Below are 21830 nucleotides of genomic sequence, written 5' to 3'. Positions count from 1 at the left end.
CTCTCTGCTCCATTTTTGCTCCCTTCCAACCTGTCCTCCCATCCAGCCAGAGTGGCCACCTAAAGAGCTGGCCATTGTTGTCCTTCTGCTCTTATGAAAAGTCCTCATTTTCTCCTTCCAGCCTAAGCAGTGCCTTTAACACTACAGCTTATCAACTTTTCAACCTTTTGCATCTCATCACATACATAAACTAACTACTGAATTTCTTTGGCACACCAAGAAACATATTGTTTGTTGCCAATCTGGCAAAAAAAAATAAAAGTATAATCTTGATTCATTCAAATGGTTATTGTGGAGTTGGCTCTTGTCAATTTTTTTTTTTTTTTTTTTTTTTTTTTTGACAATCTAAGGGAAAAGAGGCGAGTGCCCCGGACTAAATAGTCAGATACTACATGTTTTAAAATTCTTGCAGCACACTGGTTGAAAAGTGCTGATTTGGTGAATCATAAAATAAGTTTTGAGTGCTTATAACCGGAATTCTTTTAAGGAAAAAAAAAAAGAAATGAAACAGAAAATATCTAAGTAGATAACTTATAGTAAGGTATGATTTTATCACATTTCTGTTTTAGTTAAGTGTGATTACTGGATTGCAACATATTGTAAAATATGTTTTTTATTGTGGATCATGGTTAAAAAAATTTGAAAGACATTGTCCTATAGGATAGTCTAAGCTGTTTCACGTGACATCCGGAAGTCTCTCTGATGGCCCCTTGGCAGCTCCTCAGCCACCCCTCTTGCCATCTCCTTGCTTCACATGTTCAGTTCAGGCAGTATCACTCTACCAATAATCCCATATGCCTGAAAAGCAGACTTCTTTTCTTCCCTACTGGATAACCCCAGGTATCACCTCCTCCGGGAGGCCTGCCCCACCCCGCCAGGTTAGCAGGAGCTCCAAAGCAGCAATCCCATAGCATGCCTTGTGCTCACCTTTTTCTGTATTGTGACCAGTCTCTTAATGGATCTATCTGCCCCACTCAGCATAAGTATTTTAATTTCCTCAATTATAATAACCCCAAAATTCTAGTCTTTATACAAAACCAAAAAAATCACTTTAATGTGTGCCCACAGAAGCCATACAACTAACAATTACATATTTATTTCACTCTCCTACACCCAATACCAAAGAGTAGCAGCATGATAAAAATCTTTATCAAATAAATTTAAGATTCTATATTCCAAAAGGAGGTTAAATACTCTTTACAAAACACTGTTTAGAGATTCTCATAAACTTAAGCTCTGCCTTCCCAGGACTGTTTCTATCATTTTTTTCAAGGACAAGGAATTCTCTTTTTTAATACATGTGAAATGGATACTGAAACATGCAGAATAGTACTAATTATGTCATTTTCATAACTACTTGTTTCTAAAACTTTCTTGTTTTCAAGTTGACCATCTTTCTGTGAGAATATCTTTACTGTTTCAAAGTTAACTTTACTCATTCTGTCTAATGTTACTGGGGAAACCCTTTAACTTGAAGCATGTCATTTTCTGGCTACTACCAATCAGCTTATCATGCAGTGCCTGAGCACATGGCTTTGAAGTTTGGCTATGACCTCAGGGTGTTAGCAGTTGTTCCCTTAAGGTGACCCAGACACAAGGGCTTCCAGATGGGGTCATATCTCAGACTCTGTAAAAAGAAAGCTCTTCTGAGAGAGCTAAATCGTATCAACGTTTTTTCTCCTCCTTTCCTTATATACTTTAAAATATTGCTTTTGTGCAGAGCTGTATAACTACTTCTCCTGGTGTAGATAAGAGTAATTAACCTCAGATAGTCACACGGTATTAAGCTTGATGGATATTGAGGGGAAATTGATTTTTTTAATGTTCTTGCATTAAGAGGATGTCCAAATGAGATTCTTTCCTGTCCCTAAGACCTATATCTTCCCCTGTAGCAACACATTTGGAGAAGATGGACTCCATCTTCCTTTCTGCTAAATCAGGAAAGAACTCAGGCAGTAAGAAAAACATTAAGATGAACTTAGAAAGTTTTAATGTATATCCTGCTATATCTGAGCTTCTGTAATTCTTTCCAGGATGTCCTAGATTAATACCATAGCTTATATATTTCAACCCCAATTTAAATTATTGTTTCTAAAGTAATTTCAAGTCATTTTTTACTCATTGTAAAATGAGTCTTTCACTTTTCCCTCTTAAAGTTTCGTTCTGTGTCACTCTTAAACCCTAAACTCATTGGAAAGTCCATATTTCTTCACAGTCACAATATTCCTGCCCAATAGTGAAGGTGGAAATTAAAGCATTCATCAATAAATATATAGCAACTTGGGTGATTTCCCTTCTCGAAACTTCTGAACATTTGACATAATGGGCTCAGAGCAGCAGAAAATAAGATCACAATTTTGTGCTTTGATAATAAGGCCATTTTAAGTTTTATACAGGACACTAAGATTGTTTTGTCTATGCTTTATTCCTATCCTAATGAGCTGTTTGTGCCCCAAGTTAGCACATGATAAATATTTTTTTAATTAATTCACTTTCCTGTTATTGCAGGTAGAGACCTTATGTTCAATCCTGTATTCATAGTTTCACTTTACATTTATGAAGAATCAAGTGTTAACTCTGAGATGATGATATTTTAAGTAATAATCACAACCACATCTTTCAAAGCTCCCAAGATGCTTCCTTTTGTTATCTCCATATCATAAGTGAGAAAACTGAGCATTCAGAGGGTAGAACTCCCCCAAGTCACTCAGCAATTAGGCAGGTGGTGGAGCTGAGATGAGAACCCAAGTCTGCCTGAGTGCAAAGACACCAAATTGTCTTTGACATTGACCACTCTGTCTGATGTTTTCTCTAAAGCCACCTTCTCTCCCTCTCTCCTTTGCTCTTCGTTCTTACAGAAACAGCATGGCAAAGTGAGAGAAAATATGGATGGGGTGAACACTTCCCTGAGGACATCTTTGGACTCTCTGATAATCCCTCGGCTGACCCTTGTAGAACTTGATGATATAATAAAGGTAAGGATGCATGTACCCCTGTTCAGGTTCGTATTGATAGCAGATTAGAACAACAGCTCAATGTGACAGAATAATTGAATCCAGTTCAAATCTATCAAGTTAGCTGGCATTATGAAAATAAGATCAGGTGACTGAATTTTTCAGGTTTTTTTTTTCATTGAACAGTAGCCATTAGCCATGTATGGCTACTTAAATTTAAATAATTTAAAATAAAATAAAAATAAAATTTTAATTCCTCAATCCCATTAACCATAGCTCAAGTACTCAAAAGCACCACATGTGGTTAGTGGCTACTATATTGGACAGCATAGATAGCATCACAGAAAGTTCTGTTGGAAGTGCAGCTCCAGGTATATCCTACTAACTCTTTACTCACAAGTTGTGTGTGTAATAAAGTTGGCAGTCAAAAAATAAGTCACACTTCTTAAAGTAGAAATTTTCCAATTAAATGTAGTGAAACAAGCTGTCACCAGATTACTCTTAGTTCATTTTTACTACCTTTGAAAGGATATCATTTTAAAGTTATCTGACCAGTCCTGGCTGGTGTGGCTCAGTTATTTGGACCATCAGTCTGGAAACTGAGAACTCATGGGTTTGATTTCCAGTCAAGGCACATGCCTAGGTTGCAGATTCTGTCCCTGATCAGGCCAGGTCAGGGTGCATATAAGAAGCAACCAATCAATGTTTCTCTCTCACGTTGATGTTTTCTCCCTCTCTCTCTCCCTCTCTCTAAAATCAATAAACATGTCCTTGGGTAAGGATTAAAAAAAATTATCTGATAACCTTCTCATTATTTTAGTACCAAGCTCCCTGTCTTCCTCGACATCCCTACTCCCATTACTATCCTTAGAGAGGTCGAAATCCAGAGGGATGAGCCCACCAGCTCCCAGACCTCCAGCTCCTTGAAGTTCTGTCCAAAAGTTTTTCCTCCCATCCACCTCTATTATGCCAGTTATGACCATACCCAGGTCTTGTCATCAATAACAGTATCTATTCCCAAATCCCAGTTTCAAGCACCTCCTTCCTGTAACACTGTGTCTTATCTCACTTACTCTACAACACCCACCCCAACAATTCTCTGGCCACGTGGAGACCTTCTCCAATTCATTTATCTTTTTTTCATATCTTCTCCTCCCTCTGAACGGCTAAAATTATCAATATAATCATTCTTTGCAAATACCCTAAACTTCCATACTATGCCCCTACTGTCCTCACCTGAGAACTCTAACCCCAATAAACCCAAGTACCCCCAGCATCATGGCCACAGCAGTGCAGCCAACATAACTGGTGGGAAACCCACCCCCTGTTCTATCAGTCTGACCAGTGCATATGCTTCATGCTTCATTAAAAAATTAATAACAAAGAGAGCTCCCCTCATACTTCCTCCCCAAATCTACCAGCTCACCTGCATCTGTACCCAGACTTCTACCTTTCTTCCTGTAATAAATAATAAAGTGTCCCTTTTCCCATCATAGTCTCATCCCTCTGCCTATTTCCTAAATCTTATCCTTTCTCACTTTGAAAACAGGATAGCAGGGTATGGCTCCCAAAACATGCCCTCTCTCATCTGATTCACCCAATTCTTAGCCTTCACTGGATCATTGCTGCCAACATACAGACATGCTCTAATATTCCTTATCTTTTTGAAAACTAAAAAGAAAAAAGCCCTGTGCACAACCCCTTTAATGTCTGCCTCATTACTATTCTCAGGTTCAGAGAAAAATATCTAAAGTCATTTACAGTTGCTGTTTCCACCCCCTAGCCCCACATGTCTACTGTACCCAACTCACTCCAAAGGGAGTCCATGCCCCTCTGCTGAGGCTGTGCTTGGCCGTCACCAGCAACTTCAACATAGCCAAAAACCATGGTTGCATCTCTTTCGTCAGCATTCTCAGCCCTGCACTGTTAATCTTTCCTCCTCACTTAAAGATCCTGTCCTGGGTCCTACAATACCACACTCAACCTGACTCTCCTCCCACCTCATTGGCCATTTCTTCCCAGCCTCCTTTGCTGGCTTCACCACTGTACATCCTCTCTGTGGTAAATATTTCGGTCTCTACAGGCCACTTACAACTGCTTTTCCTTATTCTTTTCTTGATTTTTGTTTGTTGCCATATTTTTACAACTTTTTAAAAATGTAAAAACAATTTGGACTTTGGGCCATGTTTGGCATTGGGCCAGACTGATCATTGCTCTGGATAATAAATGGCTCAGTCCCTTTTTATCCTTTCAGTGCTGGGCCTTTCTGTCTATTGATACTGTCTTCCTAGTTAATCCCATTGAATCTCATGACTTTATAAAATAATTATGTGCATTATTCCACAATTTATACCTCAGACTCCGATACCTTCATCAAATTCCAAACTCTTAAATCCAAATGCTTACTTGACGTTTTCAGGTAAGAACTCTGTGGCTTGTGGCAAAACCACAATTTCACCTACCACTTTGATATACAACAGGCATATCAAATGTAAATATTCTGACTAAAATCTCCTTTATTTTTCTAGTCTCCCTCACCTCAGTACATGGCACAACTCAATAATGCAAATCAAAATTCTGGAATCATTCTTGAGTTCTCCTTTCTTCTCACTCCCATTTCAGCAAGACCTGTTGCCCCTGTCTTCAGAACAAATGCTTACCCTCTTCTCTGCTGCTACTCCTTAGTCTAAGTCTCCTCATCGTCAATGTGTTCTACCTCTTACTGATGCATTTGCCTCCACTCCTGCCCGTCAAGACTTGTCCTCTGCAGTAGCAGAACAATTCTTTAAATACATAGTCAGATCACATTATTTCTCCTACATAAAACCTCCAGTGAGGCTTAAAGTAAGAAACAAACTCATTTTACTACGGCCCATGAGACCCTAAGTGATCTGGCTCTGGCCCACCCTTCTGACCTCATGCCCCACATTCTCCCTCACCCACTACACTCCAAACTGTTACACTCCAACTCCTCTCTGTTTTTATAACTAGCCATGTTTTTTTCCTACTTCAGGACCTTTTTACCTGCTGTCTCAAAATTTTCAGATGGCTAGTGTCTTTGTGACCATTCAGTCCAAGGGGGCCTCTTACTTTCCATCACTTTCCAACCCATCTCACCTGTTGTATCTTACACACTAGGCATTTACTCCCTGACATTACCTTGCTCACTTATTTTATCACTTGTTTATTTTCTGCATCTTCCCACCAGATTGTAGATCCTTGAGAGCAGAGACTGTGTTCACAGATAGATATTCAATCTCTTAAAAGAGTACCTGGCACATAATAGGCACACAATAGATATATTTTGAATGAATTAATGAGTAAAGATAGAATGTCCATGGCATTTTTTATGCTTATACAATTAAAAATATTCTTTAAAGTATTGTTCCCCAGATGACCAACAAAATGGCTAAAGGTTTAATGATGCCTCCTTCAAAATAAACCCTCTATGCCAGGAAGTGTATTACATTCTGGGAATGCAAAAATAAACTAAACATAGTTTCTGTCTCCCAGGATTGTGTGACCTGATGAGTACAATATTGAAGTGAAAGGATTACAGTAATGAATTACATAGATCAAAAAACTATGTGACCACATTGAACTCACCCTGGGGAAGTTAGGGATGGCTTCATAAGGGAAGTGATATTTGAGATGAGCGTGGAAGAGTGAGTAGAACTTTCCCAGATGGATGAGACAGAAAAGAAGGAAACAGTATTCCCCAGACAGGGAAAATAGTATGAGCAAGGACACAGGGGCCAATGTAATGTGGTAAAGAGTAGTAAGAAATGAAAATGGTATGGGAGGAAGGGGTCAGTTGACAAAGACATGCTAAAGAATTGGATTTGTACCTGCAAACCAATGGCTGATTTTGAGAAGGGAAATACATAATCAGATTAGCCCAATAGAAAGATCAGCATTCCTGCAGGATGGGAGGGACTGAATTTGAAGACTAAAAGACTGGGCTCAGAGAAAGGAGTTAGATTTCTTGGGAAGAAAAGGGCTGAATCAAGCCCTGAGGAACACCAGCTCTGAAGGTCTTCTTTCTGGCCAGAGAAACAGAGGAGACTGACCAGGAAAAAGCAGGATCACAGATGCTAGCTTGGTTTAGTTTTCAGATCAGAGTATGTCTGAATACTAGGGAAGCAATGTGTAGAGAACAAGAAGTTGAAGATGCAAGAGAAATAAATAAATAAATATTGATATCTACTTATAGTATTGTAGGCTCATGTTGACCTGGCCTGAAATGTACTGAACTGCATAATGAGGAAGAATAGAGATTATCCTTTGATGCTCCCTGGGAAAAATGTTTTAAGTTCTTCTAAATGAAATTGATTTTTAAAAATATTTTCTTTAGAATGCATCAGGGATTTATGCCGAAATAGATGGAGCCAGAAATGAACTACAGGGAAAGCTGTTCAACCTAAGTAATCTCAGTCATGATTTAGTCCAAGAAGCTGTTGACCATGCACACAATCTTCAACAAGAAGCTGATGAGCTGAGCAGGTAATATTCTGGTTTTGGAAATGCAGTTATCTACATGGGCTGAATAACTTATTTTTATTCAACTCTATATGCCAGATATAGTGTTAGCAGGTTGGTTTGAAGATTGGGTTTTTTTTGTTTATTTATCAATGGTGAGCCTGAGAACCAATAATTTTTTATTGTAGTTGGTTTTGGGAAGCAGTTTTTCAATTTAAAAAAATAATCTGTCTGATCACAGAACTGTGTTTGGAGTGAAGGGGGTTCTGTTTCACAATTATTTATAGAATGACCTAATGCATTCATTTAGGAGCATAAATCTTGCAAAAAATGTTATCAAATAAATCAGATCCCTTTACAATGTCTAAGTCTATCATCATCCCTTGTTTATTTCATAGGCAGTATAGTTTTCCACACTTAAGTGTCTTAAGTACAGCTCGTTGGAGGTTGGCAATGCAACTGACTTCTGGTAAATACACTCAAAACTCCACAGTTCCCAATAGGATCTATTTGATCTCGACACCTGTTAAGAGAAAAATCAATGAACAATTTTCCTCACAGCATTTAGAACAAGAGTCATGAACCCCTTGGGCAGTCAATTAATGTTCATTTAAATGTGCTGAAAGATTAGAATTGAATTCATGACCCTGAAATAATAGATAAATAATGAGATAATTTGGGAGAAAGGACTGCAAACCTGGCAATTAGAAACAAAAATCAGTAAGGTCATGAACAAAAGAAGAAGCAGTAGTAACTTCTGTTCAAAACTTAATTCATCTTTTTATTCCTGATTGTCAAAAAGTTCAAATATCTTTTCAAATCTCCTGAGGAGAGAGAGAGAGAGAGAGAGACAGAGACAGAGAAAAGTCACGTAAAGTCTTGGTGTATGAGATGGTGTTATATCCAGCTCTGTATCATGCTCCCAGGAAATGTTCTTTTGATGAAACCAATAAAGTGGAACTTGGATAAAATACTGCTTTACATGATATGCTATATTGGTAGAATATTATTTTTGAGATCCATCCTGTGACACTCTTCAACATTCTTTTCTCATCATAATAACCATCCTACTAACTGGGATCCCAGCACACACCTCTAAATGCCACTCTGCAGCAAGCAGTGCTTTAGCATAACTCTTAAGTTATGACATGCTTTACATGAAACAGGATCAGGAACGTCAATCACCCTGAAGTCTCTTTTGTGTTTAGGATATTTCTGACTAAATATATGCAGGGAAACATCCAAATTTGTAGACATGTTTCCTTCAAAATGTGAATTTTGCATACTCCATGGTTTGCCTTTCATGTTTCAAAAATAGATAAACATAATTCATCAAAAAGCTTCCACTTCAAAAGCACATTTTATTTTGTATATTTATTTTGCATATTTTGTATACCTGTTTTGTGCCTGTTTAAAAAAGCAAGTAACAAAGGCTCTGTTTCAAGCTCTTTGATATGTCTTTTTGCCACTCTTGCTAAAAAAATTTTAATATATTAATAAATAGTTGTAGCATTTTATTCCTTTTAGCCCTTTATTTTAAAACTTCCTCAGGTTTTACTTTTAAGCCATTTCTAAGAACAGAGGGTTGTGGGGAGGAAGCAGCAGCGAGATCAGAATCACATCCGCGGAGCAGGGCAGCCTTATGGCTTTCATGGGCCCTACATACTTTTGCCTTTGTGGGCCCCTTCCTCCATAAAAAGGTAAAAATTATATGTCATCACTGCATTCATATAAAAATAAGTGGAAACATTATCCTCATTTTTTCCTCTGACTAAAAAAACTAAGATGAAGACATTTCTGTGGGCCCCTACTATGCCTCATGGATAAGTCAGCCCCACAGCAAAGGAGCCAGAGTAATGATGGCCTTGAACACCAAAAGAGAAGGGAGTAACAGAGGATGTCAGCCTGAGTCTTAGAGAGCATACAAAAACTGAAATTAGATGCAGGAGACTGAGGAACCATTGACTGAGCTCAGTAGGTCAGTGCATTTAAAGAGATGAACCAGCATGAGATCTGATATCTCATATACTGGTCACAGAGAATCTTCTGGAAGTTCCTGATGAATTAAAGGATGTTGCTCATCAGTGTTTGTAACTGAGGGAAAAAAATGTGGAACTGGTAGATTTAAAACTGAATAAAATTGAGACAACTGAGCATGAGCTGCAGGAAAGGGGGTGGCATTTATGTTATAGAGGAAAAAGAAGTATTTGTCAATAAAATGAATTATTGACTAGTTTGAAACTAGAATTCAGGAAATACCTTGCTATATAAATAAATCTTGATGTTTACCAAATGCCAGGCATGGTACCAATCATTTCACATATTTTATCCCTGTTGTACGTCACACCCATCCTCTGAGGCATATACTGTTATCAGCACCTCTATGAGTGTCCAGTGCATGACGGGTACTGAATAAATGTTAGATGAGCCTTACAGAGGCCAGAAAGGGGCAAAAGAAGAGAACACAGTGTATAGGGCAGAGGTAGGGGAAGATAAGAATGGAGCCGCGCGCTTGAAGGAGGGAAGCGGGGCCTCAGGAGTAAGACACACCTTATCAATGTGTGCCTTGAGCAAGCACTGTACCCCCTCTCAGAGCCTTAGCTGCTTCCCTGAAAAAGGAATAACAATGTCTAGGCCACGGATGTGTTAAGAGCATATATATGCTCCGTCCATGTATTTCCCCTTCTTAAGGAAAAATATGATCTGTAATATAAGGGAAATGGGGTCATATGAGAAAAGAGGAGAATAAGGTTGAATAAATAGTGAAACCAGCTAACACCTAATACTGTGCTGGGGTTGTGCACCCTCTCTGAGACCTCTGGTTTCTTCTGTAGAGAGGGAGATAGCAATGCTGATCTGGGGAAGTAGTAGATGGGGATGGTTGTGGTTTCATTCCTTTGCCTGACCACCACCCCATAAACTCTGGCTTGAAGAGGTGTTTTTAAAGGCTGTTTTTAAACCGTTTCCTTTTTTAGTGGCTACTGCCAGGCAGACAGCTGCCATGGAGCCAACACAGAGCGGTTTTGGAGTCACCAAAGGCAGAGGAATGCAAAGGAGATGTGCCCCTAGGAAAAGAGGTTGGGAAAATCGTCTCAAGCCAGGTGACCGAGAATAACAGGAAGGGCCTGGGGCCCTGGCAGTGTCCACTCAGCCCTACAAATGGCCCTGTTTCCCAAGGAAGTAAAATAGAGAAATAATGACAGGTTTGTTCATTAACAGGAATTTACACAGTTCAGATATGAACGGGCTGGTTCAGAAGGCTTTGGATGCTTCAAATGTCTATGAAAATATTGCCAATTATGTTAGTGAAGCCAACGATACAGCAGAATTGGCTTTGAACATCACTGACCAAATTTATGATGTGAGTGTTCCCTTATTGAAAGTTCATTTATATGTTGCCTTTTCCCAGCTGTGACTTTTCTGTTTTCTAATGTCATCTGTTTAGCTCTCAATGCAACACAAATGGCAGAAAGAGCAGAACTAAGAAAAGACCATTTTATTTATGTCATGAATGTCTCAACAGTGTAGGCTCTTCACGATGTGTCCTACTCCAGACGGCAAATGCCACTTTCTTGGGCAGTGTTTTTTTAAGCCACCATCACTGAATAAAACATATTTAAGGCTAGTTCTTGATGATGGAGAATATGCTTTATGCATATATTCAAATTTTTTCTTTTTCAATTTATTTCCAAATTACAGTTGACATGCAACATTATATTAGTTTTGGTATAAAACATAGTGATTAGAAATTTATATACCTTGCAAAGTGATCAACCCTTTAAGTATAATACCCACCTGGCGCCATCCATGGTTATTATAATATTATTGACTATATTCCCTTTACATCTTCATAACTATTTTTATAACTGGCAACTTGTAGCCTTTAATCCTTTTCGCCTTTTGATTTTTTTCAACTCAAAAATTGTTTTTTGCTGACCTCTACATGACAAGCACTTTGATGAGGCCTCAGCCAGGCACTATTCCTGGTTCACTGAATTTTCCTTGAAAACATTTATCTTGAAAATGCCAAGGATATTATTGTCTCATAATCACTTTGTCCTTGGTTTTAAGCTATGAAAGTGAAGCTGTATGAATTTTGGTTGGTATTTAGGAGATAAACTGCATCATTTAAATCCTAAAATCACAAATAGCTCTTCTGCAATCATTCTTACTTTCTCCACTCAATTCCTTTGTAGGCCGTGAGTGGAATTGATACGCAAATCATTTACCATAAAGATGAAAGTGAGAACCTCCTTAATCAAGCCATACAACTGCAAACAAAAGCAGATTCCAGTAAGTATCTTCACTTTCCAAGCCTCCTTCTGGTTCATAGCTGCTTCCTCCTTTCCTACAATATTCCTGCATGTAGACAGATTTCAAAATTCTAATATTAAAGAACAAATTATATTTCAACTGAATTATACATGAATAGTTTCTGCTCAGAGTCAAGGTGTAATAAAGCAAAGATTAGATATTTTAAAATAAAGTGCATTTAAAAAAAATCCTTTCATACAACAAAGCACGTGGTAGATATTTTTTCTTTTTTTAAATATTCACCTGAGGATGTATATTTATTGATTTCAGAGAGAGAGAAAAGGGGGGAGAGAGAGAAACATTGATGTGGGAGGGAAACTGATCGGTTGCTTCTCATATGTGTCCCAGCCAGACATGGAACCTGCAACCCTATAGTGCACAGGACAGCACTCCAACCAATTGAACCATGCAATAGATATTCTTGCTAATCAAATAGACTAATTAATAGAAACTTACCATAAATACTAATTTTACAGAGATAATTCCATAAACTACACTTAACAATAAAACTATATTATGTATAATTCATCTTTTCTTGGACAGTTCAGAAGGTTCCATAAAATTTTACCCATGATGACTCATTAAGACCATCGCTATGAGAGCTGGGAGGGTAGGGTACCACTAAGCTGTTTGGCTATTTGCACTTTCTTGTAGTTTTTCTTCAAGTTTACTGTAATTAGGACAAGCCTAATGACCATAGAGAAAGAAGCACTTTCAAAGGTTGGTGTTTGCATCTGCTAAAGCAAGTACTGCCAAGAGTGAGAAGAAAGGGAGAAAAAAAAGCGAATAACTTTAGTCAATTTTGAATCTTGCAAGTTACTCTTAAAAACAATTGAATTGATTAAGAATTTCACTGAACATTATTCATTTCTGAAATAATGAACTCATTTCTAAGGATATTCAGGCATTGACTAATGAGATTGGAAATCCATTATCTAGATAACTTTTAACTACCACCTAAAAACAAAGGCCAAGTTTGAAACTGAAAACTTCATGGAATTTTATCAAAGTAATTAATCTCAAGTTCAACTGTGCTTCTTATTTTTTACAAAGAAATACATAGAAAATAAATGCACTTGTTTTTCATATGCAGAATATTTAACTATTTAATTACCATAAGGCAATTATTTATTTATGTTTCTTGGTAAAAAAAGATGATAAGAAATGTTATTGTTTCTTAATTCTAATTAATTATATGAATCCAGTCTTTAGAACATACCCTTTAAAAAAGAATTAGAGTAGTAGCAGGAAAGAATTCAATTTGTAGTAAAATATTTTAAAATAAATGTTGCCCTGTCTATGTATTGCTTTTGTTTCGTGTGATGTGAAGACAAGAATATGCAGATTTTCATGATTCAATGACTTAAATAATTTATACTGCTCTGTAATTTGCAAGGTAATTTCTCAACCTTGTTATTATTGAATCTCATGAAAACAATTTTTCAATTTTGGGAATATCACTTCAAAGTTCTATATTTTATATACAGATAAATCACTCTGAATTGGTCTCTTTGAATATATTGTAGATTTGGTCATTTATTTCATGATCTTGTTTGGTTAAATCCCTTCATTTAATTATTTGTAAAAGGGACCCTGAAGGGCAGTTAAAACTGTGTGGTTAAGAACTTGTCTCCCTTTAAACACTACACATTTAGGATATAAATCTAAATTTTCAAACTGAACCATGTTCATCTACTGAGTTACATTGTAATTTCAGATTACTTTTAATTTATATCCAAAAGACTTTCAATGATCAATCATCTTTATTTTCCACCTTTCCTTTTCTTCATTGTCTATAGAAAATAGCAATCTATAATAAACTCAGGAAGCAGCTATTTAAAGGAATCATCTATTGAATTCATTTGTAAAATAAAAAAAAAGTTTATGTAAGTCATAAGTTCCAATTAGGACACACTATTTATCAAACATTTCTTCTTATAAACACCCAGCCCAAAATAGATTTTCGTTCTCCTATTTTTATCAGGAGCTTCAAATACAGAGTTAAATGTGTTCTCTCTCAGCATATCAGCCAGTGTTTTCTGCAGTCATGGGACCTAAAAAGAAGAACTAAAAAGACTTTTTGTACCATAATATTCAAAAAGTGAGGCTAAACAGGGGGAGAGAAAGTGCAATACAACTACAAAATATGTTAAAGTCCCTCCTTGAATTCTGGGAAATTCTCGGGCACAACCCAGAGGAAATAAGAAAGAAGTGCTGGTACTTTCATTACATTGTACTTGGTTACAGAATCAACTAAGCACCACCCATTGTATACCCATTATACACATGTGGAGAGAAAAGATAACTGAACAAAAAACCAAGCACACCAGATTATACAATAGAAAAGAGTAAGTACACCATGGGAGAGTATATATTTGTTTATAAGCCCATTGGAAAGAAAGAGAAGAGTATAATGGGAAGTGAAAAAAATATTTTCTGTTTATTGAGAAGCATAAATTTCTTGATGCTTTGTAAAGTAAACAAAGAACAAACCCAACATTTTTTGGGAAGTTGATTCTTCAGTTCAGATGACAAGTTTTATTCCATCCTAACTTGTTTGGATTTGGTCCAAGATAACCCAGTTTAGAGACTATGTTGCAAGCACACTTTCAAGAGTAATTTTTGAGAAAAAGACTGTCAAAACAGATACAAGAACAAATAGAAAATCTGATAGACAGTATATACATTCATAATGTATAATAAATATAATCAGTAATTAAACCTTTCCCATAAAAAATTCTCAAGGCTCCGATGACTTCATCAATGAATATTTTAAACTTTTTAAGAAGGAATAGCACCACTCATATATAAAATCTTCCAAAAAGTAGAAAATGAGGAAATGCTCTCTAACTTGCTCTATGAAGTGAACAAAACTTAGATACCACAATTGCACAAGGATATTATGAAAAAGGAAAATCATAAGCCAAATTCTCTCATAAAGAGATATGAAAATCCTTATTAAGATATTAGCAAATACATAAAAATGACAATACATGACCAAGTGAAGTTTATTCCATATTTCAAGGTTAGTTTAACACTTAAAACATCAATAGTAATTCACCACTCTTACAGAATATAGAAAAAAATTTATATGACCATCTTGTACATGCAGGAAAGTTATTTAACAAAACTCAATAGCCATTCATATTCTTAAAAAAAACTCATAGCAAAATAAAAATAGACTTAAGCTTTTGTAATATAATAAAGAATAATAAAAATAATATTAATACTAAAATGTTGAAAGTTTTTTCACCGAAACTAAAAGCAAGACAAGGAAGCCCCACCAGTTTAGTTTTATGTACACCAGTTAAAAATTAACTTTTTAAAAATAACACCATTTGCAATAGCGTAAAATATCTAGCAATAAATCTGATGAAATATGCTAAGATCTCTACATGGAAAACTATAATACACTACTGAAAGAAATTAAAAAAGTTCTAAAAAAATGGAGATCAAAATCAAAACTTAGACCTAAAGATGAGTAATTAAAATTGTATTAATTAAGAAGACTCAAATTTGTAAAAATGACAATTCTGAAAAATTCATCTATAGATGCAATATAATACCAGTTAAAGTACCAGCTCTATATGCAGAATAGTTCTAGAGTGTCTATGGACATGGTAGGGGGCAAGAATAGCCAGCACAATCTTAAAAAATAAAAACAAAAAGGAAGACTTAAACTACCAGTTATTAAGATTTATAACTACAGAAATTAAAACAAATACAAAAAAATTATGGTATTGTATTATTTCTTTTTACTAAAATTTAAAAGCAAACACAACTAACAGACAGATACAGGATTCAGAATAGTGATCATCTTTGGGTAACCACGGAAGGCCCAGGAAACTATAATGGTGCTAATTATATTCTATCTTCTTGACCTGGGTTCTAATTATATTTCGTGTTTGGTTTGCGAAAATTTATCAAGGTATGCATGTGTAATGTGTGCCCTTTTCAAGATGTATAGTATATATCAATTAAAATTTTATTGAAACAATTCAGATAAAAGGAATTATTCTTACCGAACCAGTCATCACCATAAATATAGTGGCTCTTTTCAGCTGTTTATCAATTGTGCTGCTAGGTGTTATTAGTCACAACAGTGCTATATTTTTCAAACAAAGAAATTAGCCAGTATCTTTACACCTTTTACGAGTCACTTGATGGCATCTGAAATTACTCTCAAGCAGCTTATGTGTTTCCTGCACTCCTGTACCTCTTATTTGAAATGCCACAGTCCAGAATTAGTGTTCTATACCCATGTCCTGTTCAGAATATTGCAGATGACTCCATGCTCTGCTTCTTCTCCGCAGGCAGTGATGAGGCAGTGGCTGACACCAGCAGGCGTGTGGGTGGAGCCCTAGCAAGAAAGAGTGCCCTTAAAAACAAATTAAATGATGCCATTAAGCAACTACAAGCCACAGAAAGAGGTAAGGATCATGGATAGAACTTAAGTCTCATCTCTTTGTTCACTGGTATTAAGATACACCTTTGAGGAAGGAGTAGGTGATTCCTTGTTTACTGACCTTTTTATAAATAAATACTGGTTTTGGTGATGAAAGAAACTATATTCATCACACACACACACACACACACACACACACACACACACACACACACTCTCACACACCCAAAAATAAATTCTGGAAAGTAATTGTAAAGGTTGTAACCACACCATGGAGGGGTGACCACTAAATTTGAATTTTCCTCCAATCATGTGTGTACATGTGTGTGTCTGTGTTTTCATAGATCATACTGTTTATATGTATGGTTTGGTAACCTACTTTGTTGTAAACATCCTTCTCTATTAATAAATATGCCCTAAAATGGTTATTGGGTTTCTCTGGCCCCAATTGTAAACAGCTGCCCTCTGTTATATGACACATCATTCTTGTAGCGCAAGCAAGGAGACCAGCAAGCCAAATAGAGAAACAAGAACATTCATCTTGCCTAAACTGAGACTACAGTGGTATTTTAGAAAGACGTGATTGGAAGCAGATGTGCCTTCCTCAGCATAGTGAAAGTTAAAACATGACCGCTGGATGTGGATGCTTTACTACACAAAGAAAATCCAGCTACACCAAAGCCCTGGCCAGGAGGGTGTCATACGTTGAGAATCCCTGTTGTCAGCGCCATCAGAGCCACCACATGCTAGGCTCTGGACCTTGTTTTACATACATTATCTCATGTGGGAAAGTGTCACCATTACCTTTAGGCTGATGTGAACCTTGAGGCTTGTCAAGGTTCGAGAACTTGCTCCAAAAGGCACAGTTCCAAAAAGAAGCATACCCAGAAGTCAATGCTACTTTCATCAGAGTTCCAAGCAGTTGTTTTTCCACTTTAAAAAAAAGATTGAAACTACCACCTCTCCTGACTGATTTTTAATTGTTTGTATTACAGAAATAATTCATGAGCATTATAGAAAAATTAGAAAATATAGATAAGGGGAAGGAACAAAAGAATAAAAGTATTGTATTTTCTCATTACCTAGGGAAAAATTTTTGTTGTAAACATATTTTTATTTTAAATATATAGATTTTCAATAAAATTTGAGTTTCACTAGATATGCACTTTTGAAACTTGCTTTTCTTATTCAAAAATACCTTTCCTTACTGATTTACTCAGTACTAGAGCATCATTTTTATGGCAAAAATTGTTCCACCTAGAAGAAAGTGATATTTGCAGTAAATTTCAGACTTAAACATTGTACAAGTTAACTCTCATATGCATTTTCTGTGGCTTTCTCTCCAGGACTCTAACCTAAAGAAATACTAATTACTGTTTTTTTGAACTTACCTCTAATTAGAAAATGTTTTAGGTGAGCTACATAATTTTAATGAGACCTTACAGTCTTTCAAGCTCACTTATTAATACTGCTTACAATATTCTTGTGCCCCTTAGTTACACCATAATTAACATATATTTAAAGATCTTAGTTTGGCTTAAAAGCTCAAAATTTAAGATCTGTTTTACCCATTAATTAAATGGATGTTAATATTCCAGCAAATGTCCTACTTCTCTGCAAAATGAATGTCTCTGTGCTCTGTGTGAAGGTGACACTCAGCAGCGCCTGGGTCAGTCCAAGCTGATCACCGCAGAAGCAAGCAGGACCACAATGGAAGTCCAGCAGGCTACCGCCCCAATGGCTCACAGTCTAACCAACTGGTCACAGAATCTTCAAACTTTTGACTCTACTGCTTACAACACTGCAGTGGACACGGCCAGAGATGCAGGTATCACTTAGAAATTTCTCAGTTTGCATCCAATTGAGGAATTGGCCATTGAACTCTACACATAGTCCATTAAGAAGCAATTTTCTTCATTTGGGTCTCAGATTGGAATGCTGTAGAAGTCACCTTAGAAAAGGAGAAAAACTTTTTTTTTAAAGATAGATTTATTTATCTATCTATCTATCTATCTATCTATTTATTTATTTTAGAGATAGGGGTAGGGAGAGAGAAAGAGAGGGAGAGAAACATCAGCGTGAGAGAGAAACATTGAGCCGTTGTCCCTCACACACATCTTAACCAGAGACTGAAGCCGAAACCCAGGCATGTGTCCTGACTGGGAATAGGACCTGCGACCCTTTGGTCTGCAGGACTATGTGCAACCGACTGAGCCACTCTTGCCAGCGCAGGAGAAAAACTTTGCTCAGTTCATCTATCAATATGTGTGTGTGTACACATGAAATACATATATATTTCACATAAACACTAAATAGATTGGTTAAAAGTCATAATTATTTTCTATGTGAAATATGGTAGCACAATATTTTTATCAATGTAAGCCTGATCCTTTCAGGAAGGTCAGTCGCATGTTAAGGTAAATAATCTTCTCAATCTTGCTTTTAGGAAAAAAAATTACTAAATGGTAATGTTGCTTTTTGCCTATTCCAATAAAGCAGGTTATAACCAAGTACTGAATATGGCCAAACATAGCTGAAGCTTCTCACCAACAAGGACAGTTTGTTGGACAACTTGAACACAAATTTATAGCAATGAAAATAAAATATTTTGATGCCTACCTAGGTAGATGCCTACCTAGATGCCTACCTATGTTTAAATCACATATTACTTGGGAAATTTTCTTTTTTCCAATTTCTTATTTTTATTGCCTTAAATATAAATGTCTTTGTCATGACTAGAACTTTCTGTTTTTGAACATGGTTTAATTTTTTTGTGTTTTTTCTATTTTAATTTTATTTTTTAAATCACAGCGTACAATCTTAAAAAATACAAGTGTAGACCTACTCACTTTAGGTCTACAACATAGTTCATCCATGGTTTTGCAGACCATATTACCTTTACTTCCATCTGAATTAAGAAACAACTTTACTAAGGCATATATGATCACTAGAAATTTGATCCAAAGTCACAAATATCCATTCCCGTAACAAGAAGACAGCTTTTTAATATTCATCTTTTAAATGAGTTCTTTCATGTAACCACTCAATTGCTGTTAAAATTTGATCTTTAAAAGAGTTGCCTATATGACATTCAGCATTTACATTTATAAAGATATTGCCTCAGGAATATTTACTAAACCTGTGTTATATTTTTCCCCTTCTTTTTCAGCACTCTTTGTGATTTCAGTAAGCATTCAGAACTAGCACTAACTGAAACTGTTTCAAATTACTGTGTTTTCCTCAAATAGCATTTTGTGATTCAAAACAAAGTAAATGAAAAAGCGTGCCATAATATCAGGAACTTTATAAAGACTCTCATATAAGGTGGCTTCCTTTCTCTGAGAGAATTAAGAGCAGGAGAACCTCTTCATATACAATTCCATAATCAAAATTTAATGTAATACTTTAAATATACTTTATTACCCCTAATTTTTAAATATAACTGTATTATAAAATGGCTATTGTGGCCAGTGATCCAAACAACAAACACTTACCTCTGTATTAATCAATACAATAAACTGATAGTTGCTATTATTTTACTTAATCCCATTCATTGTGCTGGAGAAGCATCTTGTTTCGTAAGTACAGAAAAGAGATATTTCCTTGGTCCTTACTGACGTATTTCCTTGGTCCTCAACCTGAGTTTAATTTGGTTTCAGTAAGAGGCTTGCTCTTGTCCGGCTGCTAATACTCAATGACCATGGCCCCGCCCTTTAGTGGGCGAATACTCACGACATACTCATTTCGAGCCCACGGCTTCTCAAACACTGGTGTGCATGAGCATCATCTGTGCCCCACTGCTGGCGTTCCTGATTCAGCAGGTTTGGGGTGGGGCCAAACAATTTGCATTTCTAGCAAGTTCCCTGGTAAAACTGACACCATTGGTCTAGGAACCACATGTCTAGAACCACTGCTCTAGCTCATGAGACTTTGGACAAAGGTATGCCATTCTCTGTGTTTGGGGGTCCTCTCATCAGGCTGTATCCTTATGACTTATGTTCCCTTCTACGTGCACATGATACACCAAACACAAAAACAAAACATAACCTAAAAAGTCAGTATGACCTGCTGGTACCATCACCCTCATGAGGCCCATAGCCCCTGACTTATCCACCCTCACCTTGGCACAACTGCCACTATTCTGGGTGCTCCCTTGTCTCCCTCTTCCTCTGCCTCTGCCAGGACCATTGCAGCAGCGGTGTGAGGTGTGAGTGAACGTCCTGTAAAACAACCTTCCCCCCTCCTTCTATCCAGCATTGTTTAAAATGTTATATCAGTTACATCAGGAATGCAAACAGAACCTGTGCTATGTAGTGAAAGGCACATCTGCATATTTGTTGTGGATCCTGCTGTTTAGATATGTACTTTATGAGTCAGCTTGTAAAGATAAAGATCACAAAATAGGAATCGATTATGCCTGGTGTTTAACTGTTAATTTGGCAGAAATAAAAACAATTTCTTATAGTTCTACCAGAAGTAACATGTGTTTGTCTCTTCACCTGATTCCTGAAATCTAGTTAATAATGAAATATTTACTCAAGTGATTAATTTTTATTAACTGCAGTAAGAAATCTGACCGAGGTTGTCCCTCAGCTCCTGGATCAGCTTCGTACAGTTGAGCAGAAGCGGCCTGCCAGCAACGTTTCCGCCAGCATTCGGAGGATCCGAGAGCTCATTGCTCAGACCAGAAGTGTCGCCAGCAAGGTAACCCATGAAAAGTGTCATCATCATCAGTCACTCGGTGACAGTGAGAACAGGAAGAGCAGCTTCCAGCGCTGGGAATGTGTCCAGTGTATTAACCAGCTCTGTAGTTCTCAGCTCCCTCTGTTCATCAGAATCATGTGAAGAGTTTTGAAAACTAAACCCTTTCCTAGTCCCAAGCTCAAAGCTATATATCAGGCTCTCAAGAGAAGGGGTTCAGCACCTGTATTTTCTTAAAGCTCCCAGTGATTCTAATGTGCAGCCAACATTTAGGACCACAACTTAATCTAGTCAACAAAGCTCATGGAGCAAAAGAAATTTTAAGTAAAGCCACCACAACAAAAGACTCAATTATTATTATTATTCATTATTTTAGCAGTTGTTTTAGTGCACTCACTATAAGGAACAATCTTGCCCATTCTACTTTTTCAAAGAATTTTGTGTTACAACACAGAGGATATGAAGTTTTTACTGACCTCTCCACAGGCTTAACTGAGGAATCACATCCCCCCTAAACAGAATAATCTCAATGAAGACCCTGTTCTAAAATGCTTATACAGAAGCCATATAGCAACACAATAACTAGCACCACATTGGTAGCATGATACCCTGACACGACAATTAACATTTGCAGTGTGGCAAAACAGGGCTTGTTCTTGGCCTCCTTTTTAATTTGTTCTTTATTGATTTATAGGCCAGCGCCATTTTTTACAGCCTAATTATATGATTTTATTTTTTCAATTGATAATTTGCCTGAACAGACTATTAGTCCAAATTACTGACAGAAATAAGAGTTGAAAATCAACTATTTTGTAACAAGAGAGATAACGATTGGTAAATATACTCATCTTTTAAATGATATATGGTAATTGATTCCACACCACAAATTACCTTTTTTAGATACTTTGGAGAACATTTCAAAAAAGGTTTATTGTCAAGAAATGACATTTCCAAAGCTAAGTTCTCTGTGAGTACTT

General features: G+C 36.6%; 1 protein-coding gene across 2 annotated transcripts in view; it reads left to right on the top strand.

Annotated features, from left to right (window-relative positions):
• LAMA4 (laminin subunit alpha 4) overlaps nt 1-21830 on the top strand; it is a 131793-nt gene that overhangs the window by 72725 nt on the left and 37238 nt on the right. For both annotated transcript variants that reach the window (XM_054569844.1, XM_054569843.1), the window contains exons 13-19: nt 2859-2975; nt 7309-7457; nt 10653-10794; nt 11630-11726; nt 16061-16177; nt 17801-17980; nt 20717-20856. In XM_054569844.1, the coding sequence (XP_054425819.1) occupies nt 2859-2975; nt 7309-7457; nt 10653-10794; nt 11630-11726; nt 16061-16177; nt 17801-17980; nt 20717-20856 (942 nt within the window). The remainder of the gene's footprint in view (nt 1-2858; nt 2976-7308; nt 7458-10652; nt 10795-11629; nt 11727-16060; nt 16178-17800; nt 17981-20716; nt 20857-21830) is intronic.

This window comes from Pteronotus mesoamericanus, unplaced genomic scaffold (assembly GCF_021234165.1).
Source record: "Pteronotus mesoamericanus isolate MK-2021 breed Mesoamerican mustached bat unplaced genomic scaffold, CSHL_Meso_final contig_20, whole genome shotgun sequence".
NCBI classification, from domain to species: Eukaryota; Metazoa; Chordata; class Mammalia; order Chiroptera; family Mormoopidae; genus Pteronotus; species Pteronotus mesoamericanus.
This window is presented reverse-complemented; position numbering and strand designations above follow the sequence as displayed.